The sequence below is a fragment of the Gracilinanus agilis genome, chromosome 2, assembly GCF_016433145.1.
Source record: "Gracilinanus agilis isolate LMUSP501 chromosome 2, AgileGrace, whole genome shotgun sequence".
In the NCBI taxonomy this organism is placed as follows: domain Eukaryota; kingdom Metazoa; phylum Chordata; class Mammalia; order Didelphimorphia; family Didelphidae; genus Gracilinanus; species Gracilinanus agilis.
In genome coordinates this window covers 474,474,623-474,497,268 of record NC_058131.1, presented here as the reverse complement: position 1 = coordinate 474,497,268, position 22,646 = coordinate 474,474,623, and the positions used below count along the sequence as shown (strand labels likewise).

General features: G+C 38.2%; 1 protein-coding gene across 1 annotated transcript in view; it reads right to left on the bottom strand.

Annotated features, from left to right (window-relative positions):
- Window positions 1–22,646, bottom strand: part of LOC123237781 (cytochrome c oxidase assembly protein COX16 homolog, mitochondrial) — a 153,467-nt gene that overhangs the window by 108,388 nt on the left and 22,433 nt on the right. The window contains 1 exon segment of the mRNA XM_044664912.1: window positions 9,668–9,739. Within this exon segment, the coding sequence (XP_044520847.1) occupies window positions 9,668–9,739 (72 nt within the window).

Sequence of the window (22,646 nt, the reverse complement as noted above, 5' to 3'; positions counted from 1 at the left end):
CCCGTTTGCCACCCACCCCCAACCTTGTAAGAATACTATCTATGCTCAGGTAGTATTGCCCAGGCAGAATTCTTTACTCTATACTCCACCCCCCATGCCTCTGGATAAAGCCATGTGAACTCTGCAAACATCAAGTCTCCTGTCTGCTCATTAGAGTGATTTTTAGGGGTACAAGCCCCCCCAAATGTCACTCTACACAGTTGCTTCTGAGTTTTGAAAGTGACTCTGGCTCTCGCCTGATAGGGGAGTCAAGAAGGAGACTAATCGGCCACCCCCATAGACCCTCCAGGAAGATGGAGACACAGTTGGATGGTAAAGAAGAGGCTGTACATTTCTTCTATCACCTCACCCTTACATTCTGGCACAGTAAGCGCTGGTACCAAAGAAAGAAGATGAAAAAGTCAAGAGGCTCTAATTCTAATTGGAAAAGGAAATATCCAATTCCTCAAGTCCTATTGATTCCTTTTGGTAGCTAAAAGCAAAGTCTCTTGGGGGCAGCTGGGTAGCTCAGTAGACTGAGAGTCAAGCCTAGAGACAGGAGGTCCTAGGACAAATCTGGCCTCAGACACTTCCTAGCTGTGTGATCCTGGGCAAGTTACTTGACCCCTATTGCCTAGCCCTTACCATTCTTCTGCCTTGTAATCAATACACATTATTTATTCTAAGATGGAAGGGTTTTTTTTTTAATTTTTAAATTAATTTAATTTTAATTTTAATTAAAAAAATAAAAGCAAAGTTTCTTAAGCAACAAATATATGGATCATTCAACATAGCCAAAAAAGCATAACCCTTTCATCTTAGAAGAAATAACTTCCTTGTCTGTGCCCCCTTCTGAATTTGCCTCTGTTCTCCTTTGTATATTTTTTAATGTTTCCTTGCCATTTTATTTATCTTCTTTCTTTAGCATCACTATCACTATCAACCTCCTTCCTTCTCCCCTTTCCAATATATATGTAAGTTCTTCCTTGTAACAAATAAGTTTTATCAAGCAAAACAAATTCACATATTGGCCAAGTAAGAAAACATATGTCTCCCTCTGCACCTCTAATCCATCACCTCTCTGGAAAGCATGATTAACACCAGACTTTGGCACCATGGTTAATCACTGCATTGATCAGAGTTCATAAATCTTCCAAAGTTGTTTTTCTTTACAATGTTTTAATCAATATATAAATTATCTAACTCTCACCACTTTACTATACATCAATTCATATAAATCTCCCCTGCTGGCTTCTGCTTTTGTCTCTTGGAGGCTTGATATGAGGATCCACCTGAGTCCCTCTCTCCATCCCCTGGTATATCCCTGACAAGCTCCACGTGACCACTGGAGAGCAGGCCTGTTTCATACCTCCCGAAGTGCCCCTCTGCCCTATCTCTTTTCCTAGGACAATCACCCACCTACAATTGGTTTTGTTCTCTGCTGTGGCTCTGATGGGCCAGCACAGAGGTCCTGCTGACTTCAGGCTCCATTTATTGAAAATCACTCTGGCTGCAGCCCCCTTTTGTGGGGCCTGACCACAATCCTCACAGGCTTCATGCTGTCTCATTATGCAGTGCTAGACAAGATGGAGGAACTTCCTGGTATTGCTCTTTGGTTTTACTGACTGATTCATTTGGTGTTCTTTTTTATCTTTGCTAGGGTGCTTTTCAGGGAAAGTGAACAAAAATGGAACATTTCACATGGCCACTTCCCCCAAATATCCTCAAGCAACTTCTTAAGACTGTAAGATGCCAAAGAGCCACCAATCAAAATGAGTAGAAGATTATCCTAAGCCAATGGAATCACAAGGATGGACTAAAAAAAACTATTAAACAATATGAATATAATTCATTTTCTTCAAAACAATTATTGGCATAGAGTCCTCACACACACACATAATGTGGATGCATTTTTAAGAACAAAAACAAATCTTCCTTTGCTAATAAAATGAAGACCAATATAGTCACTACTTAAAGCCTTTAGCATTTAAAAGACATCACAATTGTATAAAATGATTTATTCATTAGATTTGGAAATTCATTATTAATTTCACTGGGATCTTGTTTTAAATGAGAAACTTCATGCATCAGAAATATGGAGACATTGGGGGTATGTAATGTTTTCTTTCTGGAATTAAATTTGACCTCTTAACATAAAGCCAAAAAAAATCCTTTTTATTTCTATTGTTTGTTAGTAAAGGTCCCCAAACTTAATACGCTATTCAACTGACCAAATATATTCTAGGAAGTAATTTATCTTGCCAAATGATTAATTCCCACTTCTGGAAGATGGGTACTTTCAAATCACATCTTATACACATGAACATTCAAGTAAAATTATTCTAGGAAGAGAGACTATGTGTCCCAACCCTTAATGACATTATCCTACATTTTCAACAAATCAATAAACATTTATTTAAAAAAAAAAACTACTATGTACAAAACATTAGCCTGGGCCACTGATAACAAACCTATGGCAGGGATGCCAAAGGTGGCACACAGAGCACTCTCTGTGGGCAGGCAGCCTCCCTGCCCAGAGTTCATTACTAGAAAGGCAGAGGGAGCTGCTCCCTGTTAGAAAAAAAGAAGGAACGATGAATGAATTGGGGAGAGAGACATACACACACACACACACACACACACACACACACACACACACACACACAGTGCTGCTGGCAGAAGGGTTATACCTCTCCCCATCTGACAGGCTTTGCTGGACTGAGCCTATCAGCTGTCCCCTTTTAACAGCTGCCCAGGCAGGGAATCACTGAGAAGTTGTATGTATAATCAACTTCTCTAGTTCCTCAACCTGGGGTTGGAATGAATACTGATATGGGCTATTGGTGCACTGATTGGATAACGATATGGATCTGACTGTGAGACTGTCTTCCCCTTCCCAAGGGCTTGAATATTTTCACCACTCAGGAAAGGTACTTCAATCTTTGACTTTGTAACAAACAACTATATTTAATTCTGGCTTAACAGGGTTAGGAACAAGGGAAAGGATGGAGGATTTGGGAATCCTAATTGCTAGTTATCTAAATGAATGATCCAAGCTACAGAGGTTGCTAGATCAGGTAGAGACTGGAGATTCTTCACTCTCTCACTAACTCTGGCTTGACTTGGCCTGAGCCACGTCAAAGATTAGGGAAGGCTGTTGATGCTCTTCTTGAATGACAGTGATATTTGCTCTCTCACAGCTCTATTGATGATGGTTATAATAGCTCTCTGGCTCTCTCAGGCAAGGCAGTTGAATTGCAGGTATAGGGCCTACCCTCCCTCTCTTGAACTTCCCACCTCCCAAGATTGCTCCAGACTGAGCCGTCTTGTGCTGTGCATGATGGGTATTTATAGGGTTGGCTCCAACTAACTTTTGGCCCTGGCTCATGGCACCTGGTTACATCCTGAGGTCTCCAACTGACGGTCTTGTCACTCAAAGTGGTGTCCACCTTCTCCCAGGAGTTCATTATAACATCCCTTCCCCCTCCCCACCACACCTGATGACATCTTTTCACATTCCCGCCCCTCACCCAGCAGCCCAATGGGAGTGCACAGAAGGTTAAGGTGGGCAGCTCACAGGTAGCAGAGCTGGAAGGGAGAGGAGTGCTGTGCTCAGGCCATTCCCCTCCCCTTCTCTATACTCCCTGAGGACATTCCTCACTTCACTCGCCCTTCCACCTAGCAGCCCAATGGGGGCACTTTCCCCCTCCCGCTGTGTGGGGTAAAAGGAGGGGGCAGGGCATGCCCAGCACTCAGTGGAGGGGCAGAGCACAGAATATGGTCTGGGGGGAGGGGCACAGCACTGGGGGGCAGGGCAGGGCCTGGCACTCCATCTCTAAAAGGTTCTCCATCACTGGCCTAGGCAACAACTAAGATAAACTATTTAGGTAAGACATGATCACTGGTCTCATGGAGCACACAGTCTAATGGAATGCTAGATTTAAGAAACTACATAGGCACAAATAATGATTGTAAAAAATAATACTAGATAAATGATGTCAGAGTGGTCAAATCAAAGTGCTATGTGAGGTCTGACAGGGGAATAGTCATTACTGATTCAAAAAAAACTTCCTGAAAGTGGCTGCACTTGAATATGACTTCAAAACACAGGCAGGAATTTATTTATTTATTTTGGAAGTAGTTTTCCATGTTTACATGATTCATTTTCTTTCCCTCTCCTCTTCCCTCCCCACTCACAGAATCAATAAACCCTTCTACTAGGTTATACAAATGTTATCACTTATACCTATTTTCATACTATTCATTTTTGCAATAAAGCAATCTTTTAAAACCAAAACCCCAAATCATATATGCCCATATAAACAAATGATAAACCATATGTTTTTCTTCTGTGTTTCTACTCCCACAGTTCTTTCTCTCAATGTGGATAGCCTTCTTTTTCACAAGTCTCTTGGGATTGTCTTGTAGTAGCAAACATTGGATTGTTCCACAATGTTTCACTTTCTTTGTATAATGTTCTCTTGGTTCTGCTCATTTCACTCTACATCAGTTCCTGGAGGTTCTTCCAGTTCCTAGAGAAATCCTCCAGTTCATCATTCCTTACAGCACAGTAGTATTCCATCACCTTCATATACCACAATTTGTTCAGCCATTCCCCAATCGATGGACACCCCCTCATTTTCCAATTTTTTACTACCACAAAGAGCATGGCTATGAATATTTTTGTATAAACATTTTTCATTATTATCTCTATAGGGTACAAACCAGTAGTGGGATTGCTGGATCAAAGGGTATGCATTCTTTTAAAACCCTTCGGGCATAATTCCAAATTGCCTTTAATCATGGTTGGATCAATTCACAACTCCACCAGCAGTGTATAGTGTCCCAATTTTGCCACATCCCCTCCAACATTTATTATTTTCCTTTACTGTCATATTGGCCAATCTTCTAGGTGTGAAGTGGTACCTCAGCATTGTATTGGTCTGCATTTCTCTAATCAGGAGGGATTTAGAACACCTTTGAAAGTTTTGATTTCTTTATCTGAAAACTGCCTATTCATATCCCTTGGCCATTTGTCAATTGGGAAATGGCTTGATTTCTTGTACATTTCGCTTAGTCCCTTATAAATTTGAGAAATTAGGCCTCTGTCATAGGTTTTTGTTATAAAAAATTTTGCCCAGTTTGTTGCTTCCCTTCTAATTTGGTTTTCTTTATACAAAAACTTTTTAATTTAATGTAATCAAAATTATTCATTTTACATTCCATAATGTTCCCTATCTCTTGCTTGGTCTTAAATTTTTTCCTCTCCCATAGATCTGATATGTATACTATTCTATGTTAACACCTAATTTACTTATAATTTCCCCCTTTATATTTAAGTCATTTGGCCATTTTGAATTTATCTTGGTATAAGGTATGAGATGTTAATCTAAAAATAATTTTTCCTATACTGTTTTCCAATTTTCCCAGCAGTTTTTGTCAAATAGTGGGTTCTTGTCCCAAAAGCTGGAATCTCTGGGTTGATCGAACACTATCTTGCTGAGGTCATTTACCCCTAGTCTATACCATTGATCCACCTTTCTGTCTTCTAGCTAGTACCATATTGTTTTGATGATCACCAATTTATCTGGTACTGCTAGGCCGACATCCTTCACATTTTTTTTTCCATTAGTTCCACAAGCAGGAATTTAACAAACATATAAACCCAGACTAGGGAACAACAAAAGCAAAGGAATACTGAAAAAGTAAGGCATATAAAAGATTGTTGAGTATTTATTGCAGCATTATTGAGTGAAAAATGTTTTATAAACTTTAAATTACTATATGAGAGTGAATTATTACTATGATCATCATTATTAATAGTATTAATATTACTGCAATTTGTCTAGAGCACAGAATACATGGAAGAGTATAATAGGAGATAAGAGAAGTAGGAACAGTATGATAAGAGCTGTATAGGATACAGTAATAAATCTCACTTGGAATATTTATGTAGTGCCTTATAGTTTATAAAATATTTTCACACAAATTAGCTCATTTGAGTCTCATAAAAAAGCTCAGGAGATAAAGGCTTTTTAATTAGTATTCTACAAATAAAAAAAACTGGCTCAGAGAGATAGGATGAGTGTCTTGTTGCCCAATGTAATACAGCTAATAAGTGGATTCTGTATGAGAATCTAGGTCTTCTGACATTTGGTCCATGTTCTTTTCTATTTTTTCTTTTTTCTCTTGATAAATGAAACTTTCTCCCCCTTAATTTTTTTCCTACCAATTCATTGTTTTACTATATTCATTGCTTCCACATAACCCCCACAGAACTTTTCCACACAAATAAAAAAGTAAGCAAAACTCTGATTTAATGACCATGATATGCTTCCAGAATCTCTCCAATTACTATTACTCATTTCCCTACTATAAATTCTACCATTTCTGCTCACAGAAAACCCTACTCCTCATGAAGGCTATTTCTTCTACCTGTTCCTTTGACCATTCTCTCCTGCCTCTGCCAGGTCTTTTCCCTAGCAATCATGCCCCTTTGATCTCTATTCACTGGTTCTTTCTCCTCTACCTAAAAACATATTCAAGTTTCTACCGTACTAAAAAACAAAAAGTATATTCTTGGCCCTTCTAGCCCATTCACCAACTATCTCCTTCCTTTCCACCAACTACTTGAGAAGTTGTTTACACCCATTGCCTCCAACTCTTCACTAGCTACAGTCTCCACACACTCCTCTCCCCTGCAATTAAGTTTCTGTCCCACCCATTCTACTTTAAGCTGATTTCTCAAGTATCACTATTGACCATCTAATTGACAAATCCAAAAACCTTTTCTTGGGGGTTTTCATTCTTTGCAACCTTTTTTTCCTTCCATTTCTGACCTTATACTGGAATATTCCCCTCTTCCTTTGGCTTTAGTCAGGATACTCTTCTGGCTCTTCACTTATCCCTCTAAACACATCTCTCTATCCTTGGTTGGATCCTTCTCCTCTCCCAACCCTTTCATGTGGATGTTGCCCAAAAGCCTGTGCTTGGCTCTCTGCTCTTCTCTCTCTTCCCCTCTCTCCCTGGCACCTCATTCATTCGTCCAGTTTGTAATGCCACTTCTATGTAACTCAGGTCCAAATAGGTGTGTGTAGTTCTCACTTCTATTTTGGGCTTCAGACCAGCAACTCATTCCAGCAGCAACTCAAAATAGAGGATTCCAAAACACAATTTATTACCTTTCCCCTAAATCTGCTCCTCTCTCTGACTTCCCTATTTTGTTCAGTGGAAACGCCATTTACTTTGCTTCCCAGATTCCAAACCTTGAGGTTATACAGGGTATCCCAAGCACTGGGAAGCTTAAAACTGCACAAAGACCATGAATATATACCAGTGTAGATTAGCAGCTTCTATGGAACTTACAGTCTTAAAGAAATGCCTGGGGCATTGAGGTATTATCTTTGTTCCCTCTCCTTTGCCTCTTATAGCCAATCAGTTACCAAGTCTGATACTGACACTACATTTTTCCTATCTTTCCCCTCTGCTCTATTCCTAATGCCACCACAAGAGTATAGGTTTCTTTTACTAACTACTTGAACTCTACAAATTGTCTTCCAAAAGATCTTTCTACCACCCCTCTCTTCCAATACCCTCCAATCTATCCTTAATATATCTGTCAACATAATTTTTGTTACATCTTTATCTGTTTATGCCTCTCAGCCACCCAGAGATCTTTAGGCTTGTAATATTGGAAATTTGGGAGTCCCTGAACTAATTTTGAGGTCCCTGATCTAAACTTCCTCTGGATATTTAGGGCTCCTTGAAACTACATTTCCCATGAGTCAATGGGTTTCCTGTCTTGTGTAATCACATAGATAGAAGGATAAATAGTGAGAGACTGGATTGGTACTTCCTTTTTTCTGCTTTTGGAGCAGAGCCAGGATGGGAGGAGGAAGTAACAGGGCTTGATTTTTAAAATGACCCTTAATAGGCATGTGGCTTCATTTTACTAATGGCTTCCAATAAAACCTTTAAAACCATAATATTTTTAAATCTATCCTTTTATATCCATTTTATTTCTTATAGGCTCCCTCTTGCCTCAGACTCCTTAACATGGTATACAAAGTCTTCAACTGGCAATATTTCATTCCACTCAATGTTCTAGTTTGAGCAAATTCTTCTCTCTAAGATGGTCTATGTTCTCTTACTTCTGTACCAATACACATATTGCAGACTCATACTATACTTTTTCCCTAGGATGTCCTCCCTCGCTGCATCTTCTTTATCTGTTTCATTTTTACCAGTTCTTTAAAGCCCAACCCAAATGCCACTTTCTCCAAGAAATCTTCCCTGATCCCTGTTAATTACAAACTTCTCACACTGACCTCAGAGAGCATTTTGTTTTTTATTCTAATACACTTATCAAGTAATATTGTATATTGTATTTACCTCAGCTTTGCATCCTAAACTCCTACTAGACTGTTAGCTTCTTGAGGTGAGAGATGATCTCTTTCAACTTATTAATTCTTTTAGCACCTAGCATATTGCTCTGTATGACAAAGAAGCTTAATAAATACTGGCTTAATGCTGAGTGAATGAACTTACAGTTTTCTTAGCTTTAAGAACAAAGATGGTTCCATTCTCAAATCCAAACTTTATTTTCTAACCAATAATAATAAAGTTTAAGAAAGTTTCCTAGAAAGGAAAACGGTGAAGCATTCTATCTATCTGGGTTATAGATATCAAATGTAAACCTCAGGATAAAGGTACAGTGATCCCTCACTTATCATAGGAGTTACATTCCAGAGACCCCCACAATAGATGAAAATCCACGAAATAGCAGGAGAATAAACAAACTGATGATACAGTCATTGAGCCAATCAGCACCCAAGATATAGAACACAGCGCTGTGGTTGGTCACCTTTCATTCCATAAGCCAATAGTGTGCCATGTGCAATCTCATGCTGGCAAACTTGTGCAAGCAATAGTGGCATACTGCATTTCCACTGTGTATAGTATGATATTCATCTGCAAAATCCCACAATATAGCAAAAACTCCAAGATACAGAATTTGATACTTTTTTTTTTTAAACTGCAATACAGTGAAGCCACGATAAGTGAACCACAATATAGCGAGGGACACATGATTCTTATGTAAAATTTGGTCTGAATTTTACCATAATTTCATTAAAATAGTTATGTACACCAGCTTCAGAAGATATAAAAATCTGTGATTACTTAAACAATCTATTGCTGGGCTAGTTTAACAGACTGTTTAATTAACTAGATATTAGGAACTAAAACAAAAGTCTCACATTCTTTGGTCTTCACTAAAGCCTAACACCAACTCTGCTGAGGCTTTTTTTTGTACGAAAATACCTTCATACTTATATTTTTTTTTTCAGTAAATAGAGTACAGAATTGCTGAATACCTTAAAACACATCATAAATCTTTACAATGACCTTGTATGTGATAACTATTGTCATTTTAAAGATTAAGAAATAGACCCAAGGCTACCCAGTGACTCAGAAGAGTCAGGAATAGAAACCATAGGCAATGAGACATGATGCTGCTTGGAAGGAAGTTAGCAAGGCCACTAAGTCCTTGATAAAAGAAACTGTCTGTTATAAAAGCAGAATTTCCAATATTAAACACTATGGTCACTTTTTTTGTAGTAAAAAAAGAACTAAAATCTAAGGGAATGCCCATCAATTATTCTTCCCATAGTAAACAGATCACTCTTACCTTGACCTTCACAGCGTCATAACGAATTTGAGAAAACTCACGGAGCCCAAAAGAACCTCCAACAATGAGTACCTAACACATGAAATAAAGAGAAAATATGATCAGAAAAGTGGAATAAAAATCTCTACATTTCTGATCCTAAATGTCAGTAGAATCAGAGCCCCTATAGAAACCAGGGGGCAGCTGAGTGGCTCAGTGGATTGAGAGCCAGGCCTAGAGACTGGAGGTCCTAGGTTCAAGTCCGGCCTCGGACACTTCCAGCTGTGTGACCTTGGGCAAGTCACTTGACCCCTAATGCCCACCCTTACCAGTCCTGGGCCAAGGACGGTCCCTAGCCCAGATGAAAAAAAGGAGGAGGGTTGGGCGTGGAGCTAGCAACCCCACCCTGTAAAAACTACATCTGCTAAAGAAACTGCAACCTAAAGTAGGGGCAGCTGGGCTAGCTCAGTGGATTGAGAGCCAGGCCTAGAGACGGGAGGTCCTAGGTTCAAATCCGGGCTCAGGCACTTCCCAGCTGGGTGACCCTGAGCGAGTGTGTGTCCCATTGCCTACTGGTTGTGGCCCTATGCTCCTAGAATGGAGTCCCAGGATAAAAAAAAAAAAAATAGAAACCAGGAAGAAAATGTGATTGGTTTAAAAGACAAGAAGAACATAGAGGCTTCTACAGCTCCAGTTAAGTTTTTTGTTTCATTAAACCCTTACCTTCTGTCTTAGAATCAATACTAAGTTTTAGTACTAAGGCAGAAGAAACAATTTGGGATTAAATGATTCACAAAGGTTGGCAGTATCTGAAGCCAGATTTGAACCCAACACCTCCAGTTAAGTTTTTATCCATCTTTCTGGCTTGAGACTGTCCCTTCAACTGGTTATCATGTAAGATCATTTGGAAATGTTCTTAGACTAAGTATATACCCTACAAGGAGATCAAAGAAAGAGGAAAAAGGCTCATACATTCAAAAATATTTATGGTCACTTTTTTGGTAATAAGAAAGAACTAAAATCTAAGGGAATGCCCATCAATTAGGGAAGGACTAAACAAATTATAATATATGAATGCAATTTATATATTGCATTATATTTTTAAATGACAAAAGGAATGAGTTCAGAAAAATCTTGGGAGACTTGTATAAACTGATGCTAAGTAAAGTGAAAACCAGAGGAATAAATTAGACTGTAACATTCTAAAAACAAACATCTCTGAAATATTTAAGAACTCTGATCAATGTAATACTCAAACAAAAATCCAGAAGACCATTGATGAAGTCTGCTCTCCATCTTCCAGGTGATATATTCAGATTCAGAACGAGACATATAAATTGAACATGAACGATGTGTTTCATTTTTCTTTTTTTCCAGTGAAAGTGGAAGATAAAATACATGCTTCTTAAATGGAAAAAAAAAACCTTTTTTTCAAAGATGCTCAGAAAACAATGCAAGAGAATCAAAAATATTACGAAAGAAAGATCACCTAAATGAAAAATGAGATTCAGAAACTTTTTTGAATATATGTTTGAATAATGTATTAAGAACTAGAACTGGAAAAGGAAAAGCTAATGATTTCACAAGACAACAAGAAATAATAAAGCAAAATCAAAATATTGAAATGAAAGAAGAGAATATGAGTCATCTTATTAAAAAAATTTACCTAAAATTTGGCCTCAGACACTTCCCAGTTGTGTGACCTTGGGCAAGTCACTTGACCCCCCATTGCCTACCCTTACCACTCTTCCACCAAGGAACTAATACACAGAAGTTAAGGGTTTAAAAATATTTTTAAAAAAAATTGACCTAGAAAATAGACCAAGGAGAAATAACATAAGAATAGTTATGCTCCAAGAAATCACCAAGGAAAACTGCCCAAAAATTTAAAAATAGAGGGTAAAATAGAGATTTTAAAGAACCCACTGATTACCATCTCAACAAGGCCCAAGAATGAAAATGTAGAGGCACATCATTGCTAAGTTCCAAAGCTCCCAGGTTAAGAAGAAAATACTACAAACAAAGGGAAATAAAATTTAAATAATGTGGAGCTACAGTCAGAATAACACATCTTGGCAGTCACAACATTAAAAGAACACAGGACATGGAACACATCATTTCCAGAGCAAAAGAACTGGGCTTACAACCAAAAATAACATATCCTGCAAAGATGAACATAATTATAAAAGGAGGAAAATGGATATTTAACAAACTAAAGAGTTTCAACTATTCCTGGGGAAAAACTCAAAACCCAGCAGAAAATTTGAGCTATAAGAAACATACAAAGGTAATGAAAGACTAATGTGTGAATTTAATATAAATTGTATCACCTTATTCCACTTGAAAATCCATCTTTGATCAGTATCTGCTCCACGCTTTGACTACCTGTCATTCTGTCATTCTGGAGTATGGAAGAGGGCTGGCAGAAGTCCCGCCACGATAGAACTCGGAGCTGGATTGAGGTTAAGCTTGTCCAATCAGATTCCAAGAGTGGCAAAAAGTGGCTTTATAAGAAAGGGGACAGAGAAAGTTCTCTCTCTTGCTGGACACTCCATCACTCTCTCTCCCTTCTCTGGAGGCACACACTTACTTATAGCCTCCATTTCCTTGTAAGCCAAGCAGATGCAGCACAGGGTGGAAGTAGTTTCTAATTAGGTGTGACTAGGTGAGCATGTGCCCCCCCCCTTACTAATAATTATAAATTAATATACAGTCTCCAGAGAATTTGAATCATTACGTTAATCATAAGCAACCCAAAAAGTCCAATTTTTTGATTCTCGTATAGGAAAACGTTATCCAGGGAATAGCATCATTGCCTGGGTATTTTGAAGGGGTGGGGATGGATGGAAGACTCAAGGTCAAGGGAATGGAATGGAATGAGTCAAAATAGTAGTGGAATAGACCAGGAGGAGGCAGGATGCAATGACTATCTCAAATGGAGGAGGAACAAGTGGAGGAACTGCCACTGAGCAGAGGAGGAGAGTGTAGAGGGCTAGGAGTACTAGAACCCAAGTCTCAACAGACCTGGGATAAAGAGAGAACAACATACATGGTTAGAAGGGTAATTTTTTTTTCTTAATGTACAGAGAAACAGGAGGGAATACAGGGGGCTGGAATACAGAGGGACTAGGAGTCCCTTTGGAGGACTGAGGGAATAAGAGAACTTTCAAAAGGTGGGTTAAGAGAAAGGAAGACAAGGTGATAAGAAAAGGGAGAGAAGGGAGGGATACCTAGAGGGGAGTGCATATTAAAAAGTGGGAGGCTAGAGTTATGGGATAAGGGAATCAAGAAGTAGAAGGGCAAAGTTAGGTGATAAGGAAGAGATTTTGGGAAAAGTAGAATGGCGAAATAACTGGAAACAACAAAAATGCAATAAATGAGAGAAATGGCTGGATGGATTGTGATATTTGAATATAATGGATTGTTTTATATTATTGAAAAGACAAATATTGGAAATAAAAAGAAAATAAGGGAAATATATTGAGATGAAAAGAGAAATAAGAAAAATACATACCATAAAATACACACCATGATTACATACAGCCACAAAATCAAGGGAAAAAGCATCCAAGTAAAATAAATACAAAGGAACTCAAAATCAAAGGGTGTTTATATTAGCACACATATGTAATTTACATATTTTTAAACAAATTGTAAACAATTTGCAGTTTGTGATTTTGCACATAATCTTCTTTATGCATTTGTTTAGTTAAATGTTTTTTGGTGGTTTTTTGGTTACTAAGTTTATAATAAAATTTTTAACTTTTTTTAAAAAAATGTTCTTAGAATCTGGTTGTTTCATATACAAATCTCCTAAACTGAAATAATCTTATTTACTTTCTAAGAAGGCTTATGAGAATCTCATGGAGCAGGCCTTAAACATCTTAGAAATTCTCTTCTAAGAGAGACCTTAAACATCTCTTCCCTCCACATCACTAATGCTGCTTCTAAAAATACTTGCATTTTCTTGTCCTTAAGCAACTTAACTGGCAGTCTATGTTCTAGACTTTATTTTTGTATACTTTCTATTGCCAGAGAAATAAATAAATTCCTTTTACAGAATCTATGAATGAATACATAAAGCTCATTCTTGTCTTTGAGCTCTTCAAAACAGGACCTTTTTTGATTATTTTTCTTTATTATATAACTGTTTACACCAAAAAACACTCTGCAAATATTAATTAACAGTAAATTTCTGGTGACGTTTTTATTATCAATTCACTACAAAATGAGTATTTCAACCAGCTGAGGTTTTTATATTTACCAAATAAATAAAACACTATAAAAAGCCCAACCAGTATGCATGTCCATGAAATTAGCATAATGCCAAACCACTCTATACAACTGCTACTTTGTAGGTAGTGGATATAACAGAGAAATATTAAATTAAAAACCAGTACCTTGAAGTCTTTTCTAACTGAGTCATTATATAATCAAAGGTCCATATAATTCTCACACTCTTTCTTCTTGAAAACTTAACCAGTTAATTCCACCAGACTATGGTCACATTCTTACTCTGCACCTTTTCCACACTAAATGCAATTTGTATTTTAATTCAGTTCATTCAACAAACATCATTCATGTCCAATGAAATTGGAGGAGAAATTTTAAAGTTTATATGATACTGCTCCTACTGCTATGGAGTGACAACCTGAAAATAACTACAGTTAAAATGAATAATTGGTTATTTCATCAGTGTAAGGATGTCCTTTATTGGCAGACTAGAACCCTTCCACAACTTAGAAGCTTTTCTTTGTGAATTACTGTCACCAAAAAAAGGTGCCATCTGGTGGTGAAGCTGGTGATAAGCCTCTCTGCAGTTAGCAGGCTGGAGCTTGAGTTCAAAAAACATCTAGTGTCACAACTCTATCTCTAAAGTCATTTCAATTTGGCAGGGCCTTAAGCTTTTTTGGCATAACCATCAAGAATTCCATGCTATGATACAGCATCAAGGTAGGACTTTAGTGGAGAATAAATATCTATTAATGGAATTACTGCATGAGAGGTACCCCTCCAAAAATGGATGGCAATTATAAACACAAATTATAAAACATAAAATGTTACATGAGGTCTAAAGGAGGGAAAGGTCTTTATCGGCAAGTGGGCTCATTGAAAATTTCCTGGAGGAGGGAGCAAGTGAGGTGAGCTTTAAGGGGTAGGTAGGGATTCACTAGGGGAATTTCTATATAAGATGTCAAAAATTTCAGATTCTCTGGAGCCTAGCCTCTGGAGCCTATAGGGAGGCAATGCAGTATGAGATAGGACTAGAAAATCAGGGTGGTACCAAATCATAAATAATCATGAAGGATAGTCAAAGAAATATGAGTTTACTCAGTAAGAAATCGGCAGGCACTGAGGGGTTCTGACAAAGTAATAGGACCAGATATCCATAAGGAAGAGAAGTATGTCAATAGAGAGGAAAGAATAAAATTAGGAAGACCTATTAAGAATCCAACAGGATAAGCAGGAAGTAATGAAAATCTATATGATGAAAGTAGCATTGAAAATATAACAAAAGTTGTTGTAGTCAAGATCCACAAGTGTTCCACCTCCATGTGCCAAAATTCCTTTATTCAACCAGAATCTTTTATCATTTCTATTACTATTTGCCTAAACTTTTCCTTTGTCATCACCTTCTACTCCAAACCCTATTCTCCTTTCACAGGCTGTCACTCATTAACAAAGTATAGGGGGCAGCTGTGTGGCTCAGTGGATTGAGAGCCAGGCCTAGAGACGGGAGGTCCTAGGTTCAAAGCTGGCCTCAGATACTTCCTAGCTGTGTGACCCTGGGCAAGTCACTTAACCCTATTGCCTAGCCCTTACCACTCTTGTGGCTTGGAGCCAATACCCAGTACTGACTCCAAGACAGAAGTAAGGGTTTTATTTAAAAAAAAAAAAAAAAAAAAAGTACGCTCTCTTCCCTTCCAAATCTAGACAATATAATGAACCAGTTCAGCTCAAGGGTGCCCTTTTCTCTCAGTTTTCCAAGTCCCCTTATCCTAACACTGATCTTTTTCTGAAAAGTCTCAGCTTTAGATTACTCCCACCATTTGCTGCCTTTCACTATGTTCATATGCTGCAAAAACAAGCTGGAGAAAATCATGAAACCAGACTCAGTGAGTTCAATACAAATTTATGTTTAAAAAAAAAAATCTGAACTGGTCCCTCACTGTGGATAGGCAATCCTTTTACACCTCCCTAATTAACTCACTTCTTCACCTACCACAGCCACTTCCCCAAACTTTTCATTCCTCCTCAGATCTCCAGTTGTTTCCCTTCCTCATCTCAGCTAAGAATCTTACTTACAATTTTATTGAAAAAATTAAGACCATTTGCTGAGAGCTCCTCTTATTTTACCATGATACCTCCTGTCACTATCTCCTCCTTCACCTTTCTCATATGAAGAGAGGACTCTTTTCTTTGCCAAGGCAAACACTTGTATATGCACAAGTAATTCCGTTCTATTCTATCTTCTTAAGCAGATTGCTTCCTCTACCATCCATCTCTCATTCTCTCACTTTTCTTCTATCTTTCTTTGGCTACTTCCCTATTGCCTACAAAACATGTCTCCTCCATCCTCAAAAAAAACCTTCACTTGATCCATTCATCTCCACTAATCATCATTCTAAAGCTCTCCTCCTTTTTCTGGCTAGCCTTCTTGAGAAAGCTATCTACAATAGGTGCCTCCACTTCCTTTTCTCTTCCTAAAAAATTACCAATGATCTCTCAATTTCCAAATCTAATGGCTTTTTTTTCCATCCTCATCTTTCTTGACCTTTCTGTAGCCTCTGACATTGGTAATCAGATTCTTCTCTTTGATGTTCTCTTCTCTATAGTTTCCATGCTACTATTCTATCCTAATTCTCTTCCTACCTATTTAACCACTCCTTCTCATTCTCTTGCTGGATCTTAGTGAAGGCCAGCCCTGCTAATTGTGGGTGTCCCATAGGACTCTGTCCTAGATCCTCTTTTCTTATTCCTCTCTACCACAGGTCAGGAAACTATTGCTCACAGACCAAATCCAGTCCACCTGTTTTTGGAAGCCTGTGAGCTAAAAATAATAATAAAAACCATTTTAGTTTAAAGGCATACAAAAACAGGCAAGGTAGATTTGGCTCTCTCCCTTAGTTTGCTTGCCCTGAGCTCACTATCTTTCCAACCCAAATCCTCCCTGAACGTACTAGCATCCTCCCAGTCACCAAGATTCACAAACTCACTACAACCAGTTGGCTCCCAAGTTCTAACAACTTTACCTTCTTAGTGTCATTCATATATGATCTTTTCTCTCCTCTGACACTGCCACCACCTTGGTTCAGGTAGTCATCACATTACACCTGGACTATTGTAACATTCTGCTGATTGGTCTCTCTGCCACAAGACTTTGCTCACTCCAGTCCATTCTCCACTCAATCATCAAAGAGAAATCTGTAAAGCTGAGGCCTGACCATGTCATTGCTTCTTTTTAATAAACTCTTTGGCTCGCTATCATCTCCAGAATCAAATATAAAGTCTTATTTGACAGTCAAAACCCTACACCAGTGGTTCCCAAACTTTTTTGGCCTACCGCCCCCTTTCCAGAAAAAATATTACTTAGCACCCCCTGTCACATACTATCACCACCCCCTTACAGTTATTCACCGCCCCCAAATGCACCTGTGGCCATCATCACCACCACCCCCCATCACTGTAGCACCCACCAGGGCTCGGTGGCATCCACTTTGGGAATCACTGCCCTACACAATCACTGTCCTACACAATTCTCCCCTTCCAAACTTCCAGTCTTCTACCTCTCCCCTCCACCCTCCACCACATATTCTGCAATCCAAAGATATTAGCCTCCTTGCTGTGGCTCAAACAAGACACTCCATCTCCTGACCGTGGGAATTTCCACTGGCTGTCTCTTATATGTCTGAAATTCTCTCCTCCTCATCTCTACCTTCTAATTTCTTTGGCTTCTTTCAAGTACCAGCTGAAATCCCACCTTCTCTAAGAAGCCTTTCTTGATTTCCCCTTAGAGCTAATCCCTTCCCTCTATTAATTATCTCCAATGTATCTTGTATATATTTTGTTTGTAGTTGTCTTCATGATATCTCCTCCATTAGAGTGAGTTCCCCAAGAGCACAAACTGTCTTTTGTCTTTCTTTGTATCCCCAGTGCCTAATATAAATATGAAAAATGATAAAGGCTCGTATAAATATATAAATTAGTAATTTAATTAAAGCCATGCTGATAGATAAGTTCTTTTGGCTTTACACTAAACTGCCGGAGCCCAGCCAGTGTGTCTCTGCAGCCAATCTCCTGACTCCTGACTTGATCTCCATTCCTGCCGCACCGAAAGCTCCGCGCCACTTTTCTTGCCTCTGGTGCTGCCAGTGCTGCTGCTTCCACTCCAGAACCCCGAGCTGCTTTTCCTGAGATTTCCGGGAAGGAACCCAGTCCTGACTTGCCGAGATCTCGACCTCCAGAGACTGCTTCAGTGCTTGAAACACAGTAGGTGCTTAATAAATGCTTACTGACCTACTGACTTCATTCTAGTCTCTAATGAAAATGTGGCCTTTTCCCAGCCAAGGTACCTCCCCAACCCTACCTGAACAATTAAAGACATTCACTATCTTCTTTCTTACCTCATACCCCATTTTCATTATCCTTCTTATCTCTTTCTTTATTTAGTGGGTGTTGAAGATGCAGCCAAGGACAACCACTCCATCTGTATCAACTCATTCCATTCCATCTTCTCAAAGGGCTGCCCCCCCACTCTCATCTCCTCTTTCTCTCTATTCTTCCATCTCTTCCTTTTTACTGGTTCCTTTCCTTCTGCCTATAAACACACTCATGTTTCCTCATCCTTTAAAAAACTTTCACTAGAGCCTGCCATTCCATCATCCTTTATCTTTCCTTCCGGGAAGGAACCCAGTCCTGACTTGCCGAGATCTCGACCTCCAGAGACTGCTTCAGCTCTGCCGCAAACCATTTGGATAGTATATTCCCCTTTTTTCCCTATTTCTAGCCTTCCACGTGTTTCTCTAAAGACCTAATTTAGCCACCCACACAAGCTCTACATGTGGGATTTTCTACAATGACCCGACACCACGTGGAACTAGCGTTTACCCTTAATCAGGCCGAATGGCCTATTCAGACTTGCTTGTGATTAAAAACTGAACTCAGGGGAAGAACTTTGAACTTTAAAAAAAAAAAAACCCTTAAACTCAGCAGAACTCAATCAAAAGAACCTTAAATAGGAACCAGGGGTGAACTTTTAAAACCTCGGAACTGAATGAGCTTTATTTCTGTTTTTAAAAGACTGTATCTTACTGTATTTTGCTAATTACTTTTGTTAATTAATCTTGCTTATTTCGTTGATTTTCCTGTTGCACTGAATCATTTTATGCTAATGAAGTTTCTGCTTATGATGTTATTATATTTCCTAATTTACTTAAAGCTTACTGTATCAAAAACAATGCGGTTATATGTACCACCTATGAACATCTTATAGAGCACATGTCTTTAAAAATTTACTCTGTCTTGGTAATTGCAAAGAACCTTGAAAGTTTTCCATGCTTTAAATATTACCTTGTAATTTTACAAGAGGTATTTTTTAACTTTTACTTTAAATTCTTAAGAATTGTTGTCTTAATGGATAAAGCTTTTATATATTTTATTATAAGAGATATTATTGCCTTAAATGGGTAGAAGCATTTCCTATCCAGGATTTTTTTTAAATACAGAGAGTCAAGGAGCTCCTGTATATTCTTTGCTATGGAAGCAATAACAGCATTTGCGAAGGGTTACAGGTTGTAACAAGTATATGATTTTAAACATCATTATTTATTGTTTTAAAATGTGCTATTGGAAATAATGGTACTCTATTTGAATGTGCATTGTGAATCTGCTATTTTGTAAAACCCACTTTCTCTCACAGGAAGTCTCATTTTTGGGTAACATAACCCTTCTAGTTCTAAGCTATATATATATTTTTGATTTTTAAAACATTTTTCTAATGAGAGCAATTGATTTTTCCTTTTTATCATCTTGTACTGGAAGTACATATATAATCATTATTTATCCTTTTTCTAATTCTACAGCAAATACCTGAGCCTATAGGACTGTGATTTAAATGCCTCTCTGATTCCAGAAGGGAATATGAAAGCCATTAATAGTGCTAAAGAAAGCACATGGTCAGAGACTTGACTGACTAAGATCTGCAAAATAGCAGTTCTATGCCAATACTTTAGAGCTTGAAAATTGGGGTTTGAGTCCTGGAGTCCCAGTCTTTTCTAAAACTTTAGAGGACATGGGTCCCCTCAACTTAGATTCCTAGAAAGCACCTAAGATTGGTTATTTATTTGGCTCACTTCCCTAAAAAGCTGATGATAAGTCAGATCAGAGAGAGACATTTTCCTTAAGTCCTGGCCCTGAATGGGTAATTGCACACTGCTGAATTCACTTTAATTAGGCCTTCATTCAAAGGTCTAAGTTTATTTTCCCGAGATTTTTGCACATTTCATTCACAAGTTAATTTTTATTCTTTTTTCTTGAATTTTATTCTTTTTATTTTGCCAATTGACTTCATATAACCCCCAGGACTCAGCCATTCATCCTTAGCTGACCTGAGGTACCTTTTTTTTTTAGAAAAAAGGTGTGTTTAAGATTTACCTCACGGGGATATCTGTTAAGTTGTTTTTTAAAATTCGATAATGTAAAAATATATGTATATTTAACTCTTTTAGGAGTAATTTCACGGGGAATTGTATGAATCTTAGAAGAAAATGTATGTTTTGTAATCTATAATGTAAAGTTTATATTCTTTTGAGAATAATTTCAGAATAAGGATCTTGCCATCTCCCCAAAATCCAGACTACGAACTTGCTTGGTGAGGACACATGAAGATGTCTGAAAAGCCTTCACTGTACCATGAAGACCAAACTTTGAACTTTGGGGTGCAGTTGATTGAACTATGGGGAGTTGAAATTGAGTTGTATGTATTGTTTTAATTGTACACTGTTATGCCAGTGGGGGACAGCCCCCAAATTGGTTTTTTGTCAATGCTGCTAATTTAACCATTTGTTCATCTATTTCTTTTATCCCCAAATTCCTGAAAAATTTAGAAGTTGTTTATTTTTACAGGTCCAGCGAAGAAAAAAGGACTAAACTTTTTTTTTGCCGGACCTCACGGGGAATTGTAAAAGTGAAAATTGGGAAAAGCCATCTAGACGTGTATATATTTCTATGGACATGGGAAATGTATCAAAACTACATTTCCCGTGATCCAGCTGTTTCCGTTTCCGGGTCTTTGGGGGCATGGGGAGGTCTACGTCGACGCAGAGAGGGTTTAAATCTCCTGGGTTAGGAGGAAGTGGTCTCTTTTGCCGGTAAGGTCTTGGCTAGCAGACTGGAGACAGTAATGGAGGCGGCGGCAGTTTTGAATGCTTACAAGCGCGTGGTCTAATGATTTTATCTATCAGCATGGCTTTAATTAAATTACTAATTTATATTATTATACCAGCCTTTATCATTTTTAATATTTATCATTTCTCTGCAACTGTTGTTGTTGCTCATCCTTTCTTTTTGAAGAGAACCAATGGCATCAGAGAAGGCAATGTCTAGACTTGCTCATGAATTAGATTTTAGTGAGGCAGAGTTGCACGAAGTCATCAGCTGTACTTTCTTCCAATCATCAGAGTCCAATGTCACAACAAAAGTCAGAACAATTGGTGATGGCCCAGAATATATTGGATGATATTGGCATCTTTGATGTCTGACCTGACCAAGTTCTAAGCATTCCATAGCACCTGCTTCAGCCACCTTCATGGCTGGTGGGATAAATTGTTCTCATCTGCCCATTCCACCAAAGGTGTCACATACTTGGGGTGGGTGGATTTGAGGCCTGTCGGTTACCTTTAACCTTGTTTAGTCCATCTGCCAATATGGTTTTACTGGGTTATAGCCACTGTACATGCTACAAGTTCTTGAAGCCATAGGGTGGAGTGGGTGAAAGATGGACACCAAAGGTAGATGGACAGCCCTGGAAAGGGCTCAGCAAGTCCTCACACCAGAGATGCTAATCCTCTCTCAACATCCTACACCCCCTTTTTACTATCATCAAGGATGCAGATAAAAGAATCAGCATTAGCAAGAAGGAAGTCTATCTCTTCTGAGACAGGAGAGAAAGAATTAAGAATGAGTGAGGATTCTGAAAGATTTTGGCACATGAAGAAAATAGGCATTAAGGGAGTTCCCACAGAATGGCCTCAATCTTCTCAACTAAGAGGAATATTAAGCCATCTGTGCTTGTTTATATATTGGTTTTATAAAAATTCTGCATCCCTAATACACAATGGAGAAAACCATGTCTTTACCATCCTTGTATCCCAGCACCTATTATCAGGCTTAATCTTTAACAGGTGCTTAACAATAATGGCTGTGTAATCTACCCAACTAGACTTTAGATTTTTGATTTTCTATAGGTAAGTCCAGGTCTTTCTGATTTTTTTCCATCTGCTGAAAGCATCCACTATAGTGACCACTGCATAAAGAAGATGGTTATTAATTAGTGCTACTGACTTAAATTCTTTAGAAAAACAGAGGGTACTCACACCTAAAAATTCCTGAAACAATTTCTCCATCTTAGCAAGGATTGTTCTACTCTAAAGTTGCAATGATCTTCATCTTTTTTCCCAAGTGTCTAATCTAGTTTATGAGGGCAAGAAATGTCTTAGAACTGTAAATACTTAAAATGTAGAAGCCTATGATTTTTTTTAACGCTAGAACTTCTTTTAAAAAGGGGATTAAAAGGGGGGGGGGGGAAATTCCCTAGAAGAAGATAAGCATTTTGCTCTATTTGAGGTATGGTAAGGGGTCTTTATTATAAGCAGTTTCTAAGTATATTTATTTATGTGGCTGGCAAGCTGGAATACTTGACATTATTACCCACAAAAATTTCACATGGATAATTACAAAGCCACTTGAAACCAAATAGGAACATGTTCATGTTGTGAGCTAT